This window comes from Chenopodium album, chromosome 25 (assembly GCF_948465745.1).
Source record: "Chenopodium album chromosome 25, dcCheAlbu1.1, whole genome shotgun sequence".
NCBI classification, from domain to species: domain Eukaryota; kingdom Viridiplantae; phylum Streptophyta; class Magnoliopsida; order Caryophyllales; family Amaranthaceae; genus Chenopodium; species Chenopodium album.
This window is the reverse complement of record NC_137858.1, coordinates 8,696,442-8,718,339: the sequence shown is the minus strand read 5'-3', so window position 1 is coordinate 8,718,339 and position 21,898 is coordinate 8,696,442. Positions and strand designations below refer to the sequence as shown.

The window sequence follows — 21,898 nt, the reverse complement described above, 5'->3', positions numbered from 1 at the left end:
GTATACATGAAATATTAGAATTTTATCGCAATAAAACTCTATACAACAATTTTATCTTAAAAAATCTATTAAAAATCGCTTACTTAGTATCATATGTGTCACAATGATACCTATTTTTCGCCTACGTGGTGAAAGACCGAAAGTATTTACAAAATCACCCGACTATGGAATACAATGTTGTTTAATCTCTGTAACTTTTTTTATTCAATTTAATCACTATGAAATTTATTTTTATTATTATTTACTTGATCTCTTTTTTTTTTTTTTTTTTTTAACAGGAATTATTTACTTGATCTTAAAGTCATGAAGAGGTGATACACGACTACACAAGTATAATGTTCATTTTCATATCTCCCATATTATGGCATTTTCCCAATACAAAAATATCATTTTATTACATCAATAATAATAATAAAATATAGTAAAAATTTATACTACGTATATGAATAATGAAAAAAAAAATCTAATGTTTCTATTATTCTGAAACAAAGGTATTATTAATTAGTTATCTAAATTTGTAGAATGTTCGTTAGCAAGATTTTATTATTTATATCATTGAAATCTCAATTTGTATGATGTTCATATCATACGGCGGTAGGGGTGTTAGTTTAGTTATCCGAGGTTGGGTCGGGTGAGGTCAACCTTTAAAAAAGTACTACCTCCGTTTCATATTTTTTGCAACTTTTGCCAAAAATGGATGCTACACATTATTTGCAACTAATCTTTTCTTTCCTTTTTAGGTTGTCATTTCTCTTTTTCTCTCTCCTCATCACATGCATTCTTAATTTTCTCTCTCTATCTTACACTCACAAACAAATTTTGCCTAAAAGTCCGTGCACTCTTCAAAGTTGCAAAAAATGTGAAACGGAGGTAGATGGATTTTGTGACCGGCGGCGTAGGAATGTGCACGAGTAGATTTTAGTAGAGGAGCTGAGGAGATTCTGTTATCAACTTCGTGGTTGTACATTATTGGGCCCCTCTTTCTCTCCTCATCCTCTTCTGTTATTTCTTTCAGTTTTGTCGGAACTCTTTTCCTTTCTTTCCCGGTTATCCCAGAAAAATTCTCCCAAAAAAAAAAGAAAAAAAAAAAAAAAAAAATCAAATTCCCAGGTAGTGGGATCACAAGAACAAAACCATGGCTTCATCTGGTATGAAATTGTTAGAGTAATTTCTCTTTTCCACCATTCATTTTTATTACAAATTTGATTATAAATCACTGTAATTTTCAATCATTCTGGGCAAAAAAAATTCTTTTCTTTTTATCTAATTTTTCATGAATTTGGTCAATTTGATTCATTTTCTCATTTGGGTATCTCTTGAAAACCCCAATTAAATCGAACTTTGTGATTTTTTTTAGCTGATTACAATTAATTTTGGAAATAGAAATTGCAAAATTAATGGGGATTTTGTGTATTGCAGATTTGAACTCTCCAATTGTGGCAGAATTAGAGGCTGCTTACCATTGGAAGACTGCTCAATTCTTCGTTACTAAAAGACCCTGGCTTGGTAAAATTTTCTGCTTCTCTCATTTTACAATTATATTGCTTGAATACCCACATTTTTGTTTTGATTTTGATATACAAAGTACTAATTACTGTATATATTAGAATTTGAACTCATGGCAAAATTATGCATTGATTAAGGTTATTATGATTAGTTACTGCTTAATATTTCAGATTTTACCATCTTATAGTTAGCCCCTAGGGTTGTCATTCTTGCCAATATCATCTTCATTTGGTTTTGATCTTTTGACTGTTTTAGCTTCTCATTTTGTTACACTGTCATAGTCTTAGTAGTTGTTTGTTTCAATGTCTTCATGTAGATCTGTATGGGGTTAGGGTTAGTCCAGTGGCAGCATTTGGAAGTGTTAGTAACACAGCTTCTTCTCTTGATCCTGCACTTATTCACCGCGTTCTTCCTGATGAGTTGCTTCATGAGGTAATGAGTCTTAGATGTTAATTCACCAGTCTGTGAAGTGTTCTTGTTTGAATTTGTGTTGATTTCATTTTGTTTTCTTGTTTTCAAAATTCATACAAAATATGTCATGAATCATAAATATATAGTTTTATGTAACCTATTGGTCAAAAAGTGTCATGGTGTGTTCATATTTGCATCATGTTTTGAGGTTGCATCTGATATGGCAAGTGGCCGTAGGCTGAGACTTTTAACCCCAACATAGCTAATCTTCATTGCCAGGTCTTGAAGAACAACATTAACATGTGTATGTTGAGAATGTCAAGCTATGTTGATTTCAGTTACTAGTGATAATAAAGCGCCATTATTTAGTTGTCTAGTCAGGTAGTTTCTGCTTTCCAAGTTCTGATAATACTAGCTTCTCTGTATGTTAATAGAAGAAGCTAAACTAATTCAACCATTCAGTCTATGGAATCTTATATTTTTAGTTATGGGGTATGCTTAAAGAAGCTTTTGTTGAGCCACACATATGCTGTGCACATGTTAGTTGTTTCACATTGGAGAAAAGGAGAAAAAAATAACACCATACAAGCTTGAGGACTACTTGTAGCCAATTGGTCGTGGGATGAAATTTCACTCGGGCTTGTAAGTATCTAACCTTTCTCTGTCATGGGTTTGTCCTGGGGCACCTGGTCTTATTTCTTTGTTAAATCAAAATTTTGCGTCAAGTACCTTTTAGTTGGCTTGGGGGAAGCTTGATTGGCTAAGGTGAAGATATTAAATCTTACAAGTATATATATGATCTATTCTGATCTCTTTCTTGTATTCACTTCATGTGTTGTCTGAAAATCTAAACTTTGATTCTAATTCAACAGAAAAAATTCTCAGCAGTTGTATGTGGAAGCTGAAATTAACCCACGTCTTATTGAGTCATTCAACATATCCAAACCTTTTTCGTCATAATTTCTCTGAAATGTTGAGTATCAGTATTATGTTTCCAGGACTTGCTGAAATAGGTTGGCATCAGGATATTATTTGGTATCTTACATATGATGGGGGGTAATGAAGAAACTACTATAAAGAGAATGAGAATGAGAATGATGCATAAGCAATCACTATTTATGGCAAGCCTCAAAAGTAAAATTCATGTAGTAACATAGAAACAATTTAGTCAGTTGTTCTTTAATCCCATAAATTGATTTTCAGCTCCATAACTTGCATAAGCATAAACCATTTTTCACAAACTAACGATTATGTAAATTAAAATCATTAGATATAGTCAGTTGTTAACCTATGCTATAAATTGAGTTTCAGCTTTACCACCCCCTCCCAAAAAAATCAAATAAATTAGGGTCGTTTGGCATCATTGTGGTTTTAGTGTTATATTTTATTTTGAAAGTCTTATGATTAATTTTATTAAAAAGAATAAAAATTGTCAAACTTATTAGAATTATCGTGATTTAGAAAATTGACAACAAAAAACGAAGACGTACAAGCCCTAAATAAGTGACATTTGTTTTTGGGTGCAGATCTTTGCAAGATTGCCTTCTTATCATTTGGGAAGAGCTGCTTGCGTTTGCCGCAAATGGAGATATGCCATACGCAACCCTATTTTTTGGCGCATTGCATGCTTGAAAGCATGGCAGGTTTTGTTTCTCAGCAACTTCTGTATTACTCATATTCTAACTTTCTCATACTATCATTATCTAAAAATCTTTTTCTTGCTGAAGCTTTCTGGAGTGGTGTACAATTATCAGATTTTGCATTCAAAATATGACGGTTCATGGAGAAAAATGTGGCTCTCGAGACCGAGAGTACGAACTGATGGTAAGTTTCATGTAGAAAGACGTAGCTGGGAAGAACCATATATAAGGCCACCAATAGTAGCTAAGATTAACTAAGAGTGATAGTTTTGGTTAGTGATGGAGTTGAGTAATCTCCTAAGAGCAGCTTATTTGAGTAAAGTGTGATTATCTCTTGGCTCTTGCTCTTGTGAAGTTAGCTATTTGTTCATCTACTGAATGTGTAACCAAGATTAAAGGTTCTTCTTATTGTGGGATGAAACAAATATTAATGCACAAATATGCTTTATGGATAAATCTATGCTACTTGGACTCCGTACTCAAATTGGACACTAGTCACACTAGTGCCCAAGTTTCCAAGTTGGCTATTTTGTGAAATATTTTCATGATTTTAGCCTTTGAAGTGTTTAATTGTTCATACCTATGTTGGAATGTCGAGTATTTGACATGGCTATAACTACGTGAAATGAAGGATTTCACAAAATTCTGGTTGGCTTTTTTTGAAAATTGCAAATTTATCATTGTGCTTATCTCAATTAGTTGGTACTCTGAAAGTGTGCTGACTAGTAATGCAGTGAAGTTTGTCTGGTTTTGCATTTTTTTTCTTTGATGGAGCTAGAGATAGTGAAGATTTTGCTGATGAAGATTGTAGTTTCTAATTAGGACAATCCTTTAAATTTTGTGTTTTCGCCTTTTTACAAGTTCAGGAATATAAATGCCATTGAAGACATAAAGGTTTGTTATTGTTGCATGCAGGCATTTATGTGAGCAGGAATACTTATATACGTGCTGGAATCGCTGAATGGAGGGTTTCAAATCCAGTACACTTGGTAGGCTGCTTCTCCTTGTGCTATTACCAAGTCCTTTTTTAATTTTTCAATTATTAGAGCAGATCAAGAAAGATGCCTGTCCCCCTCTGTGCTTTATGCTCAAACAACTTGATATCTGGAAATAATATAGGGATATACATGCGTCATTTGTCTCATTTCAGAAGAGCAAGGATGTTTACTTCATATCTTAAAGCACTTCTTGTCTTCCCTCCCTCTCATGATAATAATACTGAAACTTGGTTTTCTTACAGCAATATTTATTGAGTTAATATGTTTAATCATGTTTTTTGTCCGACTTATTTCTCCTGTTCAGGTATGCTATTACCGGTACATCAAGTTTTACCCCTCTGGAAGATTTTTGTACAAGGTTTGATGAGCCAGTTGACAAATTCTTTTAGCATACACAATTATTTAATTTTTATTATATTCTGTTTGATCTTTTATATGATTGCTTACTGTTCCTTGTTATTTTAATGGCCAGAATTCATCTCAAAAACTTAAAGATGTTGCTAAGATTCTGAACTTTCGAGCATCTAAAGCAGAGTGTATTTATCGTGGACAATACACATTGTCTGATGACAAGGTTAAAATCTTTCTGTTTCTTACTTTCTTGTAGAATTTTGGGCTGGGTATGAAAACAATTGATTGCTCAGTATGTTTCCTAATCTAAAGGATGCTGTCATTGTTTCAGGTTGAAGCTGCGCTTTTGTACCCTGGTTTGAGGCCTACTGTTTTGAGGATACGCTTAAGGTATGTGACATGACTTGATAGATTGTCTCTACTTAATATATAAACATTCAAATTGCACCTTTGAACTTGTAAATTTGGAATTATATACTCTATTAGCTTTGGGCTTGAGCTTACTGTCCAGTGACAAGTTTTATGTTTGTGCCTTTGTGGTCTTGGAAAGAACATACTTTAGAGCTCAAAGCGTTCTTAGATATTTCTCATTTGAAAATAATTTCAGCTTTTTTAGAAAAGATGAATATAGTGATGCCAGTGGTTTTTAGATCGCCATGTAGCTGATGCATGATCATCCTTGCTTTTCGAGATAAATTATCGACAAAAGAGATGATTCCCGATCTTTTCTTTGATATAGCTATATTGGACTGCAAAGTTTTATGCAACAAAGGCAATGTATATGTGGACACCAATAATCTCCAGATGATCTTCAGCATGTTAGAGTAGGTTAGTATACACTATTAACCTGTATAGGTTTAAGTTAACCTTTTGGTAGTGGTTACTGGTAAGAATACAGTATAAGATTTAGAACAAAAGAAGAGTTACAGAGAGGATATAACAAGAACTGGTTGTTGACATTGACAAACTGATTACTCAACCCGAGCATATATGTGGCTGGGTAACACTCCCAAAAAGCTTAGTGCAAATACTCAATTTCCTTGGTACATTTCCTTCTACTCTTTCCCCTATCAGATTAACTTCTCTCACTCAAATAATTTCCCGAAATTTTTGTCTTCTTCTTCAATCAATTTTGCTACCAATAAATAGCAATGTCCTTGGTGTCCTCCCGTGTGTCTTGTATAAATAGCAGTGATGTGTTATGTGTATAACAGTGCTTGTTTATATCAATGTGACTTTTTTTTTGGGGGAACAACCTGAAAGGGCTTCCTTTGGATAAATCAATGACTTGTACTTCGTATTTTTTCAGGCTGAGAGGGACAACAGCTGGAGCTAATAACAGAATGGATTTGGTCTCCCTCGTCACCAGTGGTGTTAACGACAATGAGGCAAACCATGAGGAAGACATGCTTGATATAGTCGAAGGATGGCAGGATGATGAGACACACAATCCTGATGTTCCTGCAGTCTCACACAGCAGGGGCTTAACTCCTTTTGTCTTTGTTCCTTTTGAAGAGGTATGTTGAAATCTCTTTTTATTCTTAGGATTAAATTAAATGTAAGAAACTGTCGTCGTTCATATATACAAAAGCTCAAGTTATACTCAGAAATTCCATTCTTTGGCAGCAAAATGAGCACTTGGAAATCCTCAATGGCATTGCTGCATTTTTAAATGCACAAATTTATATACTTGCGTTCTTTTGTTTTCTTTTTATCTGCTCATTTCAAAGCCAATATATTTTTTTTCTGTACAAAATTACTGTTTGTGAGCTGATTTGTTATCGATGTATTCTGTAGGTGGAAACATCAGTTGTGAATCTTCCAGTGGATAAGATGGATTTCTTTGTACCCGACTAAAACCCTAATGGAAGACGCTTGTTGTATGATCAATGTATGGCACAATAAGTTCCGGCCTCTGGTTTTCACCACTCATGTTGTAAATATTTACTGTTATCATAGTGTTAAAACTTTTATGGTCTGTTTTAGGTTTAAACAAAAGTTCAAACATCTTGTTTGTTTCGCACCCAGCACTGACATCGTTTTATGGGATGTCAAGCGACTGTAATGTACTACTACTACAATTACTTATGTATCATGTATACTGCAAGGAGATGAAGGAAACCAGCGAATATTATTAATGATAATATGTATTTTCAATTACAAGACCCTTTTCTGAGCATGATACATTTCATTCATTGAATGTAATAGCTGAAATAGCATCACAGAGCTTGTATTCGAGTAGAAGAAGTTGCTGGAGTTCACATACTAGATTTAACATCTCCTTTGTACACTAACGCGTTCCATGATGGATTCCTCGGAAGAAATGTGTCCTGCAACAATCAAAACATATACCAATCTGTTACTAGTTTACACTTTACAGGCCCTTTTCGTCGACAAACAAAAGGGTAACATCCAATTGTCACACCACCAAGTACTTCCCTCAAACCTTCACTTGTGATCGCGCAACCACTTAACTAACTTTTATCATTCCACATAACCCATCTAGAGTAACTAACAAGACTTGCATGTTTAATGTTAGTGGATCAACTCAACCAAAAGATTAAACTGATAGTCGAAGCCCAAGATCGATATAACAATGATAACGATGATGTAATCGTGAATACTTACAGAGACATAGGAGCAGGAGGGGATAACGGGCAAGGAATGCGACTGAGCGTGGTTGAAGGCGGCAACGCAGAGGTGAGATGCTAAACCAAGGCCTCGTTTGGAAGAAGGAACAAAGGTGTGAAGGATATCCATGATTTGGGAACTATTTCCATGGATGTTTTTAAGATGGTATTCTAAATAAGCTTTCTTGTCCTCTGTTTCGAATCTTTGTTGATTTTCATTCCATATGATTTTGGGTATTTCTGTTTCTCCTTCAATTTTTCCTTTGTCATTCGCCATTTCTCGTTCTTCCTCAACTTGGAAGCTCCCACAAGAAATTTAACAAGGAAGGAAACAAACAAGGATTTTGGTGATTTGGGGAAGTTGGGATTTTGATATTGATTTGGGGAAGAATAAGGTGCTTGCGATTTATCAGGGTAAGTGTACAACACGCGGTCAAGCGCTAATAATGCAAAATACATGCCTACTAAGGGCCCGTTCATATTTACTAAACTGAACTGAGCTGAACTGAACTGATTGGAGCTGAACTGAACTGATTGGAACTGAACTGAACTGAATTGAGCTGAAATGAATATTTTATGTGAGAGGGAAATTAAGAGCTGAACTGAACTGAACTGATTGAAACTGAACTGAACTGAACTGATTGGAGCTGAACTGAACTGAACTGAACTGAAATTAAGTAAATATGAACATATCCTAAGTACTCCCTCCGTCCTCAAATGATAGTCCCTTATGGGCAAAAATCACGGGAATTATGAAACTTAATAAAATTAATACGTAGTAAAATTACACTGAAAAGATAAATTTACATTGGGTATGTAAAATAGTAGAGAGAGAAAGTAATAAAAAGTACATTGAAAAACAAAATTTACATGGAAAAGTTAAATTTGCACAAATTTTGTTGTAATTGGAGGAAATTTTGATAAAAAATTAATATTAATGGTACTTGAGAAAATCAAATGGGACTATCAATTTGGAACTAAAAATAGGCCATAAGGGACTATCATTTGGGGACGGAGGGAGTATTTCTTCTTAGGCGAAATTGGTCTCAACTACATCAACTATACGTTGGGTAGAATGAATAACACCACATTTGATTATTACTCTCTCCATTATATATAAAATACGGAGTACTACGTTTGTGAAGCAAGAGTCGAACACTCAACTACACTACAATCATGGATTCACCCATGTTCTATTCTCAACCAACTGAGCTAACCACCACAAATGAATTTACCTATATGAAATTTAATTTTTATAGGAAATCAAGGGGGTGGCCATGGCCTACCCTAGCCCCCTTAATTCTGCCCCTGTTATTAATGGTACTTTTTGAAAGTTGATGCTAATCTACTAATTATGTCTATAATTTAGGGGTGAGCAAAAATTCTGGGAACCTGAAACCGGAACCTGTTCGGAACCGCAGGTTCCAAACTCAGAACCTATTCAACAGGTTTCGGTTCCGGGTAATAAAATTAGGAACTTGTTGCAACAGGTTCCGGTTCCGGGTAATAAAATTTTGGACTTGAAACCTGTAGGGTACCATGTTAGTACAGGATCCCTATAGGATGCATGAAACCAGAACTTATAGGGTATTAAATATTCTAGACAATAAGAGTTGCTTTGTTATATTTGAAGTACTATATTAAAGTTGTAAGCTTTTATTCTGAACATCCATTTTTATTTTTAAAAAAATTGTAATAATTTATCAAGTAACTATTAAGTTTACTTTGAAAGACAGGGTACCCTGTTTAGGAACCTGAACCTGCATGTTCCGGTTTAGGAACCTGTTGCAACAGGTTCCGATTCCTATTTTTAGGAACCTATTACAACAGATTTCGGTTTCAGATCCTGAAATTTTACAGGGTACCCCGCTAGGCTCACCCCTACTCTACATAAGATGAATATATCAAATAACATCATCACACATCCTGGATGTACCTATCAAATTATCAATCAATTCAGACAAAATTAACCCCACTTGAGTCATGGTCTAATATACAAGTGTATTTTACAAGTACAACTATATAAAAACAAATTATGTAAAGTCCAATAAAAATTAAAAAAGCAACAAAGTGTTCAACTTTTATTGGATGATTTTAGTCCTTCCAATTATAGAAACTGAAAAAATTTAATAAAACGCCAAACATTAAAAAAAAAAAAAAATGTATGAAAGTGTTCTGAGTCTCTCTCCTCAACAACAGTCATCAGAAACTCAGAAAAAAATGGGGGATACCAAAGTAGAGACTATCTCACGACTAGCACAGTGGAAAATCGACAATTTTGGCCCTTGTTCTTACAAAAAATCTGACCCTTTTAAATTGGGTCTTTGGAATTGGTTTGTTTTCTTTCTTCTTAATCTTTAATTGCTTTTTACCCAGAAAAAATTATGAAAAAGGTGCAGTTTTTTTTGCTGATTTTTTTTTTTTTTTTTTATTTGTAAAATTGTTGTAAATTTCAGGCATTTAGCAATTGAAAAGAATCGATATTTATATGTAAGATTGTTTCCAGAACCTTCTCGGGTGTCGAAGGATCAGCCGCCACTTGCTCGTTTTATTCTTAGAGTATCTAATCTTGGTCTTAGTCGAAGACCCTATATTTCTCCTAGTATGCTTCTTACTTTCCTTTCAATTTTTGATTTGTTTGTTTTGAATTTGAAGTGGGGTTTTGTGTTTCTTGTGAAATTTGAATACTTTTCTGATGATGAACTGTAATTGGTATTATCTGTTGTTTGGTTTATTGGATTGTGTTTTGTTGTTGTGATTGAATTGAGGATTGTTGAATTGGTATGCTTCATGATTAGTTCCGTGTTCGTGTTATGCGATTGTTGAATTTGTTATTGTTTGTTTGTTTGATTGGATGGAGACTTGGTGAGGTTTTTTCGGTTAAGTTTGTTGATTTTGGGAAGAAGAGGTGTTTGGTTATTTTGTTTGATTAGACCTGCTATAATTAATGTGGACTGGGATTCAGTGGCTTGATTCGATTACTCGATAATGAACTTCCACCCGGACCTGCGGTTTTGGCTATCTTATTTTAGTTGTTTGTTTTTCCTTTGTAGTAAAGTTTTGAGTTGCTCATGTCTTAATCCCTAGGCTAAGCACCATGGTAGATTGAAGCTACCTTTGAGTTATGTATTTTCCATGAACCTTGGAAGCAAATCCTGCAGCTAATTAGCCAATGTGGGTCATCTAATAATAACTTTATGATCAGTCTTCTTTTTCTTATCTAAGCTCTTGAATTTGTTGCTATCTCTACATAGATTCGGTGTTCCCTTCACGTGAAGTGTCTACTTCTTTGTGTTGAATTAATTACCTTACAAGAAAGGGGGTGAGATCACTTAATGAAATCTATTGGAACGAGGAGAAAGAATTAGGAGGGAATCTTATTTATGTACTTTTGAAATTTCTGATTCTGATTCTGATTGTTGCTTGTTTTTCTATCTAGTGTTTTAATTGTATTCATTGTCTGCTTAAGGTTTCTTGAGATTTATGTCCTTTCAACTTTTTAAGTGCATTGTGTCTTGCTATAATTGTTATAGTAACTATTGTGTATTTATTTATTATGGTGTTGTGTGGTTAAAGGCTGCTAGTATTAAGCAATATAATTGTATAATCTAGACCTCTGTGAAGTGATTATGTTATGCAATTTCAAGACCTGGGGAATGAGCCACGTCATTTTCAATGTATTAATTGATTTTGCATCCATGTTAGATCTGTACTTTGTGTATGATTCTGAGATTTTTGTTCATGATACTATTCTCGGCTCCATGATGCTTTTCTGAAATACAATAACAAGTAAAATCATATTGGACTCTTGGAGTTATTAATGTGTATCTTTTCTGAACTGAGCCACAACTTGCTTGCTCAATGTCATAGAACTCTAGTGCTGCTAAATGCATTTGACCTATTACGTACTCCTTTTTTTCTCTAGGATATGCTTTTGTGATCTGCAAATTTTTAATTATTTTTCTACAAAATACCATAGTTATACTTGTACCTACTAACCTTTGTTTTATTTGGGGTTGGGGGATGCTTAGAAATTTAAAAAAAAAAAAAAATGAATTGCTGTTTATAGTTGAAAATCTTTTTAATGCTTCCACACTGTCCTGGGGTAGAATCTTAAACCCAAGCTCCAGATAGTTTCCTAGTGTATTCCATATTGCAGAGTGAAAGGGGCAAGGTAACCCTTAGTATGGGTCTTGATGCTAGAAGCTTCTTGGGAGTTTCATTTAAATAGCCTTGCCCTTTAGGGTTTAACGCCTAATCAATTGAATTTAGCTGTTAAATTTTCCTACCAGATAAGTTAGAACTAAGCAGGTCTTCTTAATCTCTTAGGGTAGATCCAATCTTTCTCCCTATTAAGTCACTTTGATCTTACATGCCACCAAACGGGTCTTGTATTTGATTCTCTAGGTCTAAACAATCTACATTGATTTAGCGAACCCTCTAAGAACACAAAAATAAAACTTTACATGAATAACGTTGTTCAGTGATTTGCTTATACTTGTATTTATTTTGAAGATCTTGTCCACCTTTGCTAATAATTAGACAGGTAACCTGAGCTATGCTCTTCTAAATCTGTAATTTCTGTTTTAAAATCTATGGTGTTGAGTCAATCTCTTTTCGGCAATAAGTATCTGCGTAAATGCGTAATAATAGGCTCTTTTTTTTGGGGGGTAATATGAATGAAATATTACATACCAATCATGCCAGTGTTAATTCTAGATGTGTGAAAAGTGGTTGAAGTGACAATTTGAATCTGAGGAAGCACTAGATATTTTTTAAGGCTGTTAATTGCTCATTGCCTGTAGTCTTCGTGATACATCCACTAACCATGAGCTTTGTTCCCTCAGCTGGAAAATCAGATAAAAACGTAGTAGTAATTGTTTTTGATACAACTAATTTCTGAAAGAGTATCTGGTGTTCGCTTCTTAGTTTCTACATTTGGTGGCAATCATGCTTAATCGGTGTTTGGGGATATTGGGTTTTCTATAGTTTTCAAGCACAGGGTGGGTGCGGGAGCTGTACTGAGACTACTGACAGTCTGACTTACTCCTTTAACATTTTAATATTACAAATTATAAACTTATGTGCTTGCCTTCGCCGAGATTGATAGCAAGTAAATTTTCTCAACATCTTTTGTTGCTTCTTTGCAGTTCACGAACGACTTCTTCGTAACAGTGATGATTTTGTGTGGCCTGTGGACACTACATTCTATGGTCGGTTTATCATTGATGTGGAATTCCTGGACTTGAAGATCTGCCCATCAACTGTGAGTCTCAGAATTATCTTCTTTTAGAGTTTCATTGGCAGGTGCTTGTGTTTGCCTGCTGTTAATTACAAATACTCTGTTGTTTGTAGACTCAGAATTGGAGAACATCTGGTAGGGTAGGATTTTTTTTCATGAAATTCCCATATCTTCTTAATGCTAACACATTGATTTAAACTCTGTGCCTTTTAGTGAAATTTTAATAAATCTAGTTCATTTCAATGCCATTGCCACCATTGAGACTGACCGCATGTAATGACTGGTAGCTAATAGCCATTGTGATTTTCTTTGTTATCTCTTGACTAGAAATACAGTCACATTTGCCATGTTTGAATATAGCTTGTGGTTTCTGTTGTAAATACTCGCTTTGGGCTAAACCTCACCTCTAGAGTCTGAGATTTTCAACCCTGTTTAGTTAACCATTTTTATCAATATAAATCATGCATACTACTGCTCCAACAATGTCAAGGTTGTAGACATTCCATAATTGCAAAGTGAAATTCCAGCAAAAACCATTTGGAGTTATAAAAAACTATTCTACAACTACAAATTGGTTAAAGGTAGAATTTATATTGTGATGAATCCAATCGGTGACTTAAATTAACAGTTGAGTCCATTTATATGATGTTTATCTTTCTCATATGATTAGATTGTAATACAGGATCATTTACATGATCTTTCATCTTTGCCTTTCAACAACCATATAGAGAGTGCTTAATCTAAATTGCATCACAATCTGTGTTTCTACATGGTTACTTGTTGGTCTCAGGTTGTTGACTAGTAAAGTGTGGCATTATCTTTTCTGCTTGTGCCGCTTAAACATGTGTTGAGAAACTTTGAAAATTTGAAACAAAGATGATTATTAGTGTTTAAAAGTGATTGGACTTAGTTGTCACTCAGTAATAATAACTCGGACTTTATTATGAATTTAGTGAGTGTTTGGAGTATCCACAACATATGTCTTAAAGGACCCTTTTGGATGTTCACAAGGTTGTATCACTGCCTGTATGTCAAGATTTCTGGTTTTTTTTTTTTATCTTATTTTGTTCAAAGAACCCTTGCTTTTGTGAATATCTCCTATTCAACCTTTTCTCACTTCATAGGGTGGTCAAGCGGTTTCAATATGGCCAACTCAAGGAAACATGCAATCTTTGGCCTCTCAAAGTGCCCTCCAAACAATTTCTCGCATGCTTTATGAGGAAATCTGCACTGATGTTACTATCACTACTGTGGACGGAACCCTGAAGGCTCACAAAGCAATGCTTTCAGCAAGCTCTCCCGTGTTTCAAAGTATGTTCCTTCATGATCTGAAAGAAAAAGAATCTTCGACCATTGCAATAGACGACATGTCCTGGGAATCTTGCAGGGCCCTCCTCAGCTATATATATGGAACTATGACTCCTGAGGATTTTTGGAAGCACAGGCTCGGTCTTCTGGCAGCTGCAAATAAGTACGATATGACAAATCTTAAAGATGCGTGTGAAGAAAGCCTCTTGGAGGACATCAACTCGGGGAATGTCCTAGAGAGGCTGCAGGAGGCCTGGCTTTACCAGCTTGATAAACTTAAGAAAGGTTGCTTAACATACTTGTTTGATTTTGGAAAGATATACGATATTAAGGATGATTTAAGCACCTTTTTTCAAAATGCTGATAGGGAATTACTGACTGAGATGTTTCAAGAGATTCTTACAGCATGGAAGCCAGCTTAACTACCCTTGAAGCTTGTCATAGGTAACATGTAAATATCGACAAGCTTCTAATCTCTCTAGTGCCTTAACCTATTTTATGCCTTTTCTTTGTTCCTCCCCTGCGTTGTTCTTTACTTCGTATGTGGGTTGGATATTTGGGAAAGGATATTGTGAGTGTATTGTGATACAACATAAGATTTTGTGCCGTGTTTATGTACTGATTTAATGGAGTTTACTGCTAATAGCAGTTAACTAGAGTTATTGTCTGATAAGCATAAACTTCAGAAAGTATTTTCTGTTAGTTACTTTGCACTTCTGAAAGTGTTTTCTGTTACTTCGTATAATTGTATTATATAATTCTGAAGTTTTTTATATGATTTTGAAGTTTTCACCTTCGGTGCACGAGGAATTGAATTCTTTTTGATCACAATTCAGCCTGGGTAGCATTGTATGGTATCAATGAAAGTGTTAAATTCTTGTCATGGTCAATATGCAAGACTATGGAGCCTGTGTTTTTGCTTGTTGATCTTAATTAACCAAGGATGATAAGCAGGCAGAGTACATTAGCTTGTTATGTTCAAATCTTTAGTGAACGAGGTTTGAGCTTGAATTAATTAAGAACAACGATATGTATAGCCCCCAAGACGTTTAAGAAGTTAAAAGTGAAATAATTCTACTTAATCAAACATTAGTTACACTGGCCCTCACATGTGATTATTGTATACAATCCAACACATTTTCTCAAGTTCGATGTTATTGATTTATTGTCATTCTTTATCGATAATCTACTCAATATATAATTATGTAAAGAAGAAAAAAAATGAAAATTAAAGATTTGAAAAGCACATGTACATTGATATATAATATACGCTTATAAATTCTAATCGTGCATTTTTGTTTCGTGTCAATTAAGATTCGCCTTTGGTATAGATTTATAAATGGATTCATTGTAAACGTAAAATTCCAGTTTTTTCAATATCTACTCTTCCTCCACGTAGTTCCAGCCGATTTCAGAACCTTCGATAAGCTTCTTGAATAAAACCCCAAAACGAATCTACCTTCCTCTTCCTAAACTTTCCAGAAAATTAATTCTTCCAAATTTATAACCCCAGAAATCCCACAAATCAAACCAACTAAATAAGTTAATAAACCCAAAAAAAAAAAAAAAAAAAATCCAAAAAAAATACCCGCAAAAAAATGTTCTTCTTTTTCGTGGGAGGAGTAGAGCAACAGGTTGGGCAAGTTCTGAAATCCGGAATCAGCAAGTGCATTAACTGCGGTTCGAAAGCTGATCTAGTTCAATACGACAACGTTTTGAAGGTGTTCTTTGTACCTGTTTGGAAATGGCCTGGTAAAAAGCCTCTGCTTCATTGTAACACTTGTAATCTGTTTTTTCCTGAGTCTTTCTCTCTTCCTTCTAATACGGCGTCGTCTCCTCCGCCCGATATCGATGTATTAAGGTGTCAATCTTGTGATCATGTTGTTGAGGCTCATTATCGCTTTTGCCCCTTTTGTGGTGTTTCTTTGTAAATGACTTTTTTGTGTTCTTGTTTGTGTTTTTCATTAATTAGCTACTAATGTACGGAGTAATACTTGTACTTTAAATAAATGGTTGTTATTTAATCTTAGTTTGTTTTGTTATTGTTACGCGTAGCAATTGTTACTTGTTAGTACTCTATTCGGATGTTAGTACTCTATTCGGAAATAGTTGTTACATTGCTTGAAGATGCAACAATAGCTAATTCGATAATTTGATAAGATCGTTACTTGTATGGAATAGAGGGTGTACTTGATATTTTGTCAGGTTGATACGATGATGACCACTTTATAGCATTGGGGTAACACTTGTATTTTCAATATTGAAGCATAATAGTTGTACTTACAAAGATTGCAATTGAAGAATAATGTTTGTCCTCAAAATTTCTTCACAAAAGATACATTACAAAGAAGAGATGTTTAATGTACAATCATCTATTCTATAATGGTGAAAATTTACAATCACTCAACTTATAATCGGGTTTCGTATTAGATGCCCTAATGAGGAGTAAAATAGGGGAGGGGAGGAAAAATAGAAGAAAAGAGGGAGGATTATTGAATTTAGCACTGAAACTGTACACCTGACAAAAAAATAAGCAAAAGCATACAGGCTAATGGCATGCTATAGACTTTCCCTCACATCATTGACAATTTCCGGTTTTCACGATTTGTCGAGCTCAATTGATGCCCCAAAACAAACCTTACCTTTTCTGAGAAGTGCATAATTTTATTTGTAAGAAACTAGCCTTGCGATAATCTATCATTTCTCCGATTGCAATTTGCCAAAGGAATAGTGAAGTCAAGCCGTCAGTATGTTACATTGGGAGTATTCTCATATGTATTTCATTTGGTAAAGGGAAGACGTTTCTCTCCTCTGTCAACTGCATCTCTCCATTGTCTATATCTGACACCGAGTTTGTCATAAGGTACAGGCCAGTTCCAGATGTTTGCTCCGTTTATCATACGTTCTTGTTGTCCAAGCACAAGTCTCAGATCTTCGTTCAAGACCTGCATTAGTCACAGTTTCTTAAGAAACAATGCTTTGGCTGATTTATCACCCCCTTTCAGAAAAAAAAAAATACTAAAAGACTTGAAAGAATCCTGAATCTGAATTACAATTTCAGCACGAATAGTTCATGTAAAGTAAGCAAGAAGTTGGTTGGGTGCTTTACGGAATTCTCAACAAGTGAATTTCAAGTGTTTATATGCATAGCATTGAAAGAGATAATTTAACTTGATTGGCACAAACTAAACCTCTTAAATTTGAAAATGGGCTACCAAAAGATGATTAGAGAAGAAGAGCTAACCTTCTCCGCAAAGTGCCTCCATAAATGTTGCATGAACGGAACATGCTTTAGAATTGGAGCAAAATCTAGCGACATTCTATAAAGTAATCTTGTTTTCTGTTTCGATGATGGTAAACAAACGTGAAGCTGGTGAAGATGTGTTGCACATTGCTTAGTACTCTGTCCTTCTAGTTTTCCTGGCTTAGAGATCCCAATTGTAGATAGTACCATACAAGGCGGTCTAAACTCCATATCTATGGGATATGGGTCCCAGTAACCTTGAAGCCCTGATGCTGGTGTCAAGAATTTCACCAAGCTGTAACAGAGGGCAAGATAAGTACCATGTGGTGTGTAATGTCAACTTACTTTTCCAATGATAAAACATGATCAATGACTTATCACCAAGTTATAATGCTTGGATCTATACATACGAGAATTAAGATAATTAAAAAGAGACCGACACAAAAATCTGAACTTCCAAGATATGGGGATAGGACATAATCATCAGCATTCAAAGCTCTGCTATTTAGTCTCTCTTTTTAACTTCAAGTATATCAGATCCTTGACACTCTGACATGGTTATGGACACTTACACTTCATAATGGACCCAAGAATGGAAAATTTAATAAAACAGCAGAGTTTGAAATAGAGGATGTGTATACTGATGTCTTACACTCGTACCTGAGTTTGAGTAACATAGTTTTAAAGTCATGCCAGAGACATGGTTACAAGCAGGTAAGTGTTAATCGCAAAAGTTGAAGTATCCATAATTCCATACTCTTTTGGGTCATCATTGACTGACCGAAGTAGCAAGTAAGTTTTAGCATCAACCATAATTCATGAATATGATGTTCATCTTCATTTATGTCTTTCTCCACAAGTTTAAAAGAAACGATGATATAAGACATGTCTTTAGGAAAAAACAAACCTTGGAACACTCCATCCTTTGGCAAATGTGGAAGTATGAGTGAAAGGAGCATGTGCAAGGTCGAGAAGGTTATCCAAAAGTAGCCCATGTTCAACTGGAAGTTCCATAACTATCTGCATACTTCAACAAGAACAGATTAAAAAAGAACCCAGGATACAATTTGTTGCATTTTTTCACACTACTACTGTAAGAATAGTTTACCTCTGCATGAATAACAAATCCTTCAGGAGGTAAAAGTGAAGGAAGGTTGGCAGCAGGAGGTTCACTTCCTGGCCAAATCCAAATCATCCCTTCCTGCTCAAAGCAAGGCAATGACTTTATTCTAACATCCAATAACTTTGTAGACGGCATTTTCTGGCATTTTCCATCTGTTGAGTATTCCCATCCTGGAATACATCCACCATTGCGCCAATTAGCATAAACAAGTCTTTCTTTCCCAAGTCATTAGTACTTTACCTTTACTAGGTATTCTTACCATGATAAGGACATTGAATGCGACCCTCATTCACAGAGCCAAGATCAAGAGGGCAAGCTCTATGTGCACAAGTGTTCTTAACACACCCAGGTTTTCCATCTTTCCCACGGAAAATGACCCAAGGTTCTTCAAAGCATTCCATTGGGATCTGAAATGAAGGAAATCCAAGTCACTTTGTATACCTTTCACAAGCATAATTAAGAGAAGACAAAATGCAGTGTTAGACTGCTTACATAAGCTGTCAATAGCTTACCATAGTGTCTTCCTTCAAGTCTGCAGAAAAGGCAACAGGATACCAGAAATTCTTCAAGTTAGGATGATAAGATTTGACAGGACCAGATACATCTAGATTCTTACGAGGCAGCTTCCTCTTAGTGGTTTCCATGGGTTGTGTGGAGGTACTTGATGAAGCATCTGTCTGATTGGTTTCAGTTGTTGTTCTGTCTTGTAACAACCTATCATTAACCAATTCTTCCATGTAAGCTAGTTTATCTAAAGCTGCTGAAACCCGTGCTTCAGAAATATGAACCTGTCATTATCAACACATAAATGGAAAACAGATAAATGGCAAGTATTAGGGACTCATTTTTATCTTGCCTCGGAATTTGGTTGAGGCTGTTAAGTCCAGAATTTTTGAAAATGAAACTCAAGTACCTAGTGTCATACAAAGTATGTAACAAACTATTTACCTGTTTATGAGCCTGTGCAAGCTCTTCTTGTAACCCATCTAGCTCCTTTCTCAATGTGCCAACGGACTTGTATTCACGAGCAAGAGGGTTTAATACCTCCACGACCTAAATTCATAAGTATCTGGAAGTCAGAAATTCAGACTCAAAATTAACACAGATGAACACATATTTTAATTCATACATCATTGAAGTGAGTTCATTTGTCAATAATTTTAGGGAAGTCAAGAAAATCACAAATAAACAAGCAACTACAGTCTACAGAATTTGAAAAGCCACAAGTGGAAATTTCCTGCAGTTAATCGTAATAAGCTATATCTAAGTAAGGGATCATGATACTTTCTCAAATTCTTATTTGTCTTATAGTAATAAGTAGCCATTAGCTGCTACCTTCATAATCAAGGGTACGATGAGGTACACAAGCATATTCATGTTCCTTTTTATAGACACTTGATTTCCAAGTATGAAGTATGAAATGTTATGGTGTGGAATTAGGGCGATAAAGCAGAAAATAACAGTCAGATTGTGTTAGTTTATAATACTAATTAATCTTTCATCTAACTGCATGACTAAAAAGGTACAATGGTCATGGTAAAATTACACATTATCAGCTTATAATGACAGCCATCTTTTTATTCTTTCACCCTTCTATTGATGATGAAGAACAAAAACATTTTCTTACAAGCTTAATCGTATTATATAACTACAGAGCATCATTGCAGGTAATCACAGACCTTTTCGTGTAGGAGCATTATTGTAAGAACATCCTGTCTAGCTCTCCAATCCAAGTATTGGATGTCAAATCTTGCCACTTCCAAGGCTTGATTTACATCCAATATTTTTCCTTTATACAACGGGGCTTTTGATCTTGGATCCTCCACATTAAAGAGCGTCCCCCATGTGCTCTTCTTGTCTATGGACCCTCCATCTTCTCCAAAAACAGCAAACACTCCAATACTGCCTTTTACCTGGATTATTTTCCAAGCTATTAGCAAATAGAAAAATTCACATATAACAATTCTAATTCTTTTCCCACATTCTTTTGCACTTTACAGTGACTAGAAGTTATCTATTAATCTACGCTATATAATATACAACAATAACATCATAAAGCAAGTGCCAAAATACTTTTCTTTAAATGTTGACGTATAGGTCACATAGGACCAACAGGTTTGGTGTCTCATTCTATGTCTCACCTCTTCTCACTTTGTCAAATCACTACAGCAATAACAGAACAATCATCACAAACACAAAGTTTGTGATGCACCATCTCAATCTATCCATTTCGGAGTAGGAATTAAAACCTCACCCTCACAGAAGCTTAACCAAATATTGCTTGAATAAGATACTAAGGGCCTGCTCTAATTGACTGAACTGAACTTATTGGAGATGAGATGAGCTGAACTGAATATTTTATGAGAGAAGGAAATTAAGAACCGAACTGAACTTATTAGAGCTGAACCGAAAACAATCTGAAGAGAACAGGCCCTAAGTCACTCTAACCCTAGGTCAATCACTTACAAAATGGCTTTGTTATAGTCTCACACTTTATCAAATACCCTAGTTGAAACCTTAGATACTTCCATCCAATGTCCCATCCAAATACCCAATCTGCATCCCCAAATTTGAGCAACATCGATCCTCTTCATAATTGGTAAATTAGTCTAGATTAACCAAGACAGAAACACCCTTAATCATAAATATAATAATGGTATTATCAATCTTGCCCTCTCTCAAAATGGAGCACCCATTCAAGTAATTCAACAACATTAAAAATTACATTATAAGCTTCTTGAAAACTTGGGTGAGTGTCCTACAAGCAAACATTAACCTATTGCATAGAACAGCTAATTAATTAGCAAATGATCTTCACAACATTCCAAAAAAACTTGGGTAAGTCCCCATAACACCAATTTCTAGGCCAAAAACTATAAATGTAATCCAAAATTTCACAACTCCATTTATCTAAGTACACTTCTCCATAAACATTCAACACATCTATGTACTAAAGATCATATCTTTTATTCATTTAAACAATCAAGAGAAAAAACCCAACAAGTTGACAATTCAACATGATCAAATTCCTCTATATAATATACAATTAATCAACTAAACAAACCCGACACGTAATTTTGTCATGAATTCTTAAACACTACTAAACATAAATAACACTAATCTACACGTAACACTAATACTTAACCCTTAGAGCTACATATAGCAAACCCGATACCAAAAACTAAAAACTAATACAAAACATACCTTTCTAGGATTAAATTTAGAAGGTCGACTAAGAGAAATAGGAAGAGAAAGAGCAGAAGCAGTAGCAACAGCATTCATGGCGTTTTTTTAATTAAAAAAAAATAAATTTTTGTTAAACAAGCCCCCAAAAAAACAAGGGGGAATGAAAGAAATTTTTTGGTAAGAAGTTTGTGTGGGATAAGAGAAGTTGGAATAGAGAGCGCGATCTCAGTTGGCCTACCAATGAATGACATGTGGAATT

General features: G+C 34.9%; 5 protein-coding genes across 5 annotated transcripts; 3 read left to right on the top strand and 2 right to left on the bottom strand.

Moving 5' to 3' along the window:
* Positions 1-996: 996 nt before the first annotated feature.
* LOC145614461 (F-box protein 7-like) lies at positions 997-7,063 on the top strand. Its single transcript, XM_081669517.1, has 11 exons — positions 997-1,148; positions 1,420-1,506; positions 1,823-1,938; positions 3,444-3,560; positions 3,645-3,741; positions 4,473-4,546; positions 4,860-4,913; positions 5,028-5,129; positions 5,238-5,296; positions 6,216-6,423; positions 6,704-7,063. The coding sequence occupies exons 1-11, from the start codon at positions 1,136-1,138 to the stop codon at positions 6,761-6,763; spliced, it is 987 nt and encodes a 328-aa protein (XP_081525643.1). The 5' UTR covers positions 997-1,135; the 3' UTR covers positions 6,764-7,063.
* Positions 7,055-7,894, bottom strand: LOC145614463 (acetyltransferase At1g77540-like). The gene is made up of 2 exons (XM_081669518.1): positions 7,535-7,894; positions 7,055-7,236 (listed from the first exon to the last, which is right to left on the bottom strand). The coding sequence occupies exons 1-2, from the start codon at positions 7,811-7,813 to the stop codon at positions 7,165-7,167; spliced, it is 351 nt and encodes a 116-aa protein (XP_081525644.1). The 5' UTR covers positions 7,814-7,894; the 3' UTR covers positions 7,055-7,164.
* A 1,785-nt stretch (positions 7,895-9,679) lies between these two features.
* On the top strand, positions 9,680-14,792 carry LOC145614909 (BTB/POZ domain-containing protein At1g21780-like). Its single transcript, XM_081669979.1, has 4 exons — positions 9,680-9,869; positions 9,993-10,138; positions 12,687-12,802; positions 13,903-14,792. Exons 1-4 carry the CDS (start codon positions 9,697-9,699, stop codon positions 14,506-14,508), a joined length of 1,041 nt encoding a protein of 346 aa, XP_081526105.1. The 5' UTR covers positions 9,680-9,696; the 3' UTR covers positions 14,509-14,792.
* Positions 14,793-15,684: 892 nt separating this feature from the next.
* Positions 15,685-16,017, top strand: LOC145613602 (uncharacterized). Its single transcript, XM_081668699.1, has one exon. The coding sequence runs from the start codon at positions 15,685-15,687 to the stop codon at positions 16,015-16,017; it is 333 nt and encodes a 110-aa protein (XP_081524825.1).
* Positions 16,018-16,381: 364 nt separating this feature from the next.
* Positions 16,382-21,813, bottom strand: LOC145613507 (chlorophyllide a oxygenase, chloroplastic-like). The gene is made up of 9 exons (XM_081668628.1): positions 21,658-21,813; positions 20,133-20,366; positions 19,402-19,506; positions 18,966-19,241; positions 18,713-18,860; positions 18,439-18,623; positions 18,238-18,350; positions 17,331-17,625; positions 16,382-17,031 (listed from the first exon to the last, which is right to left on the bottom strand). Exons 1-9 carry the CDS (start codon positions 21,733-21,735, stop codon positions 16,867-16,869), a joined length of 1,599 nt encoding a protein of 532 aa, XP_081524754.1. The 5' UTR covers positions 21,736-21,813; the 3' UTR covers positions 16,382-16,866.
* Between the last annotated feature and the right edge of the window lie 85 nt (positions 21,814-21,898).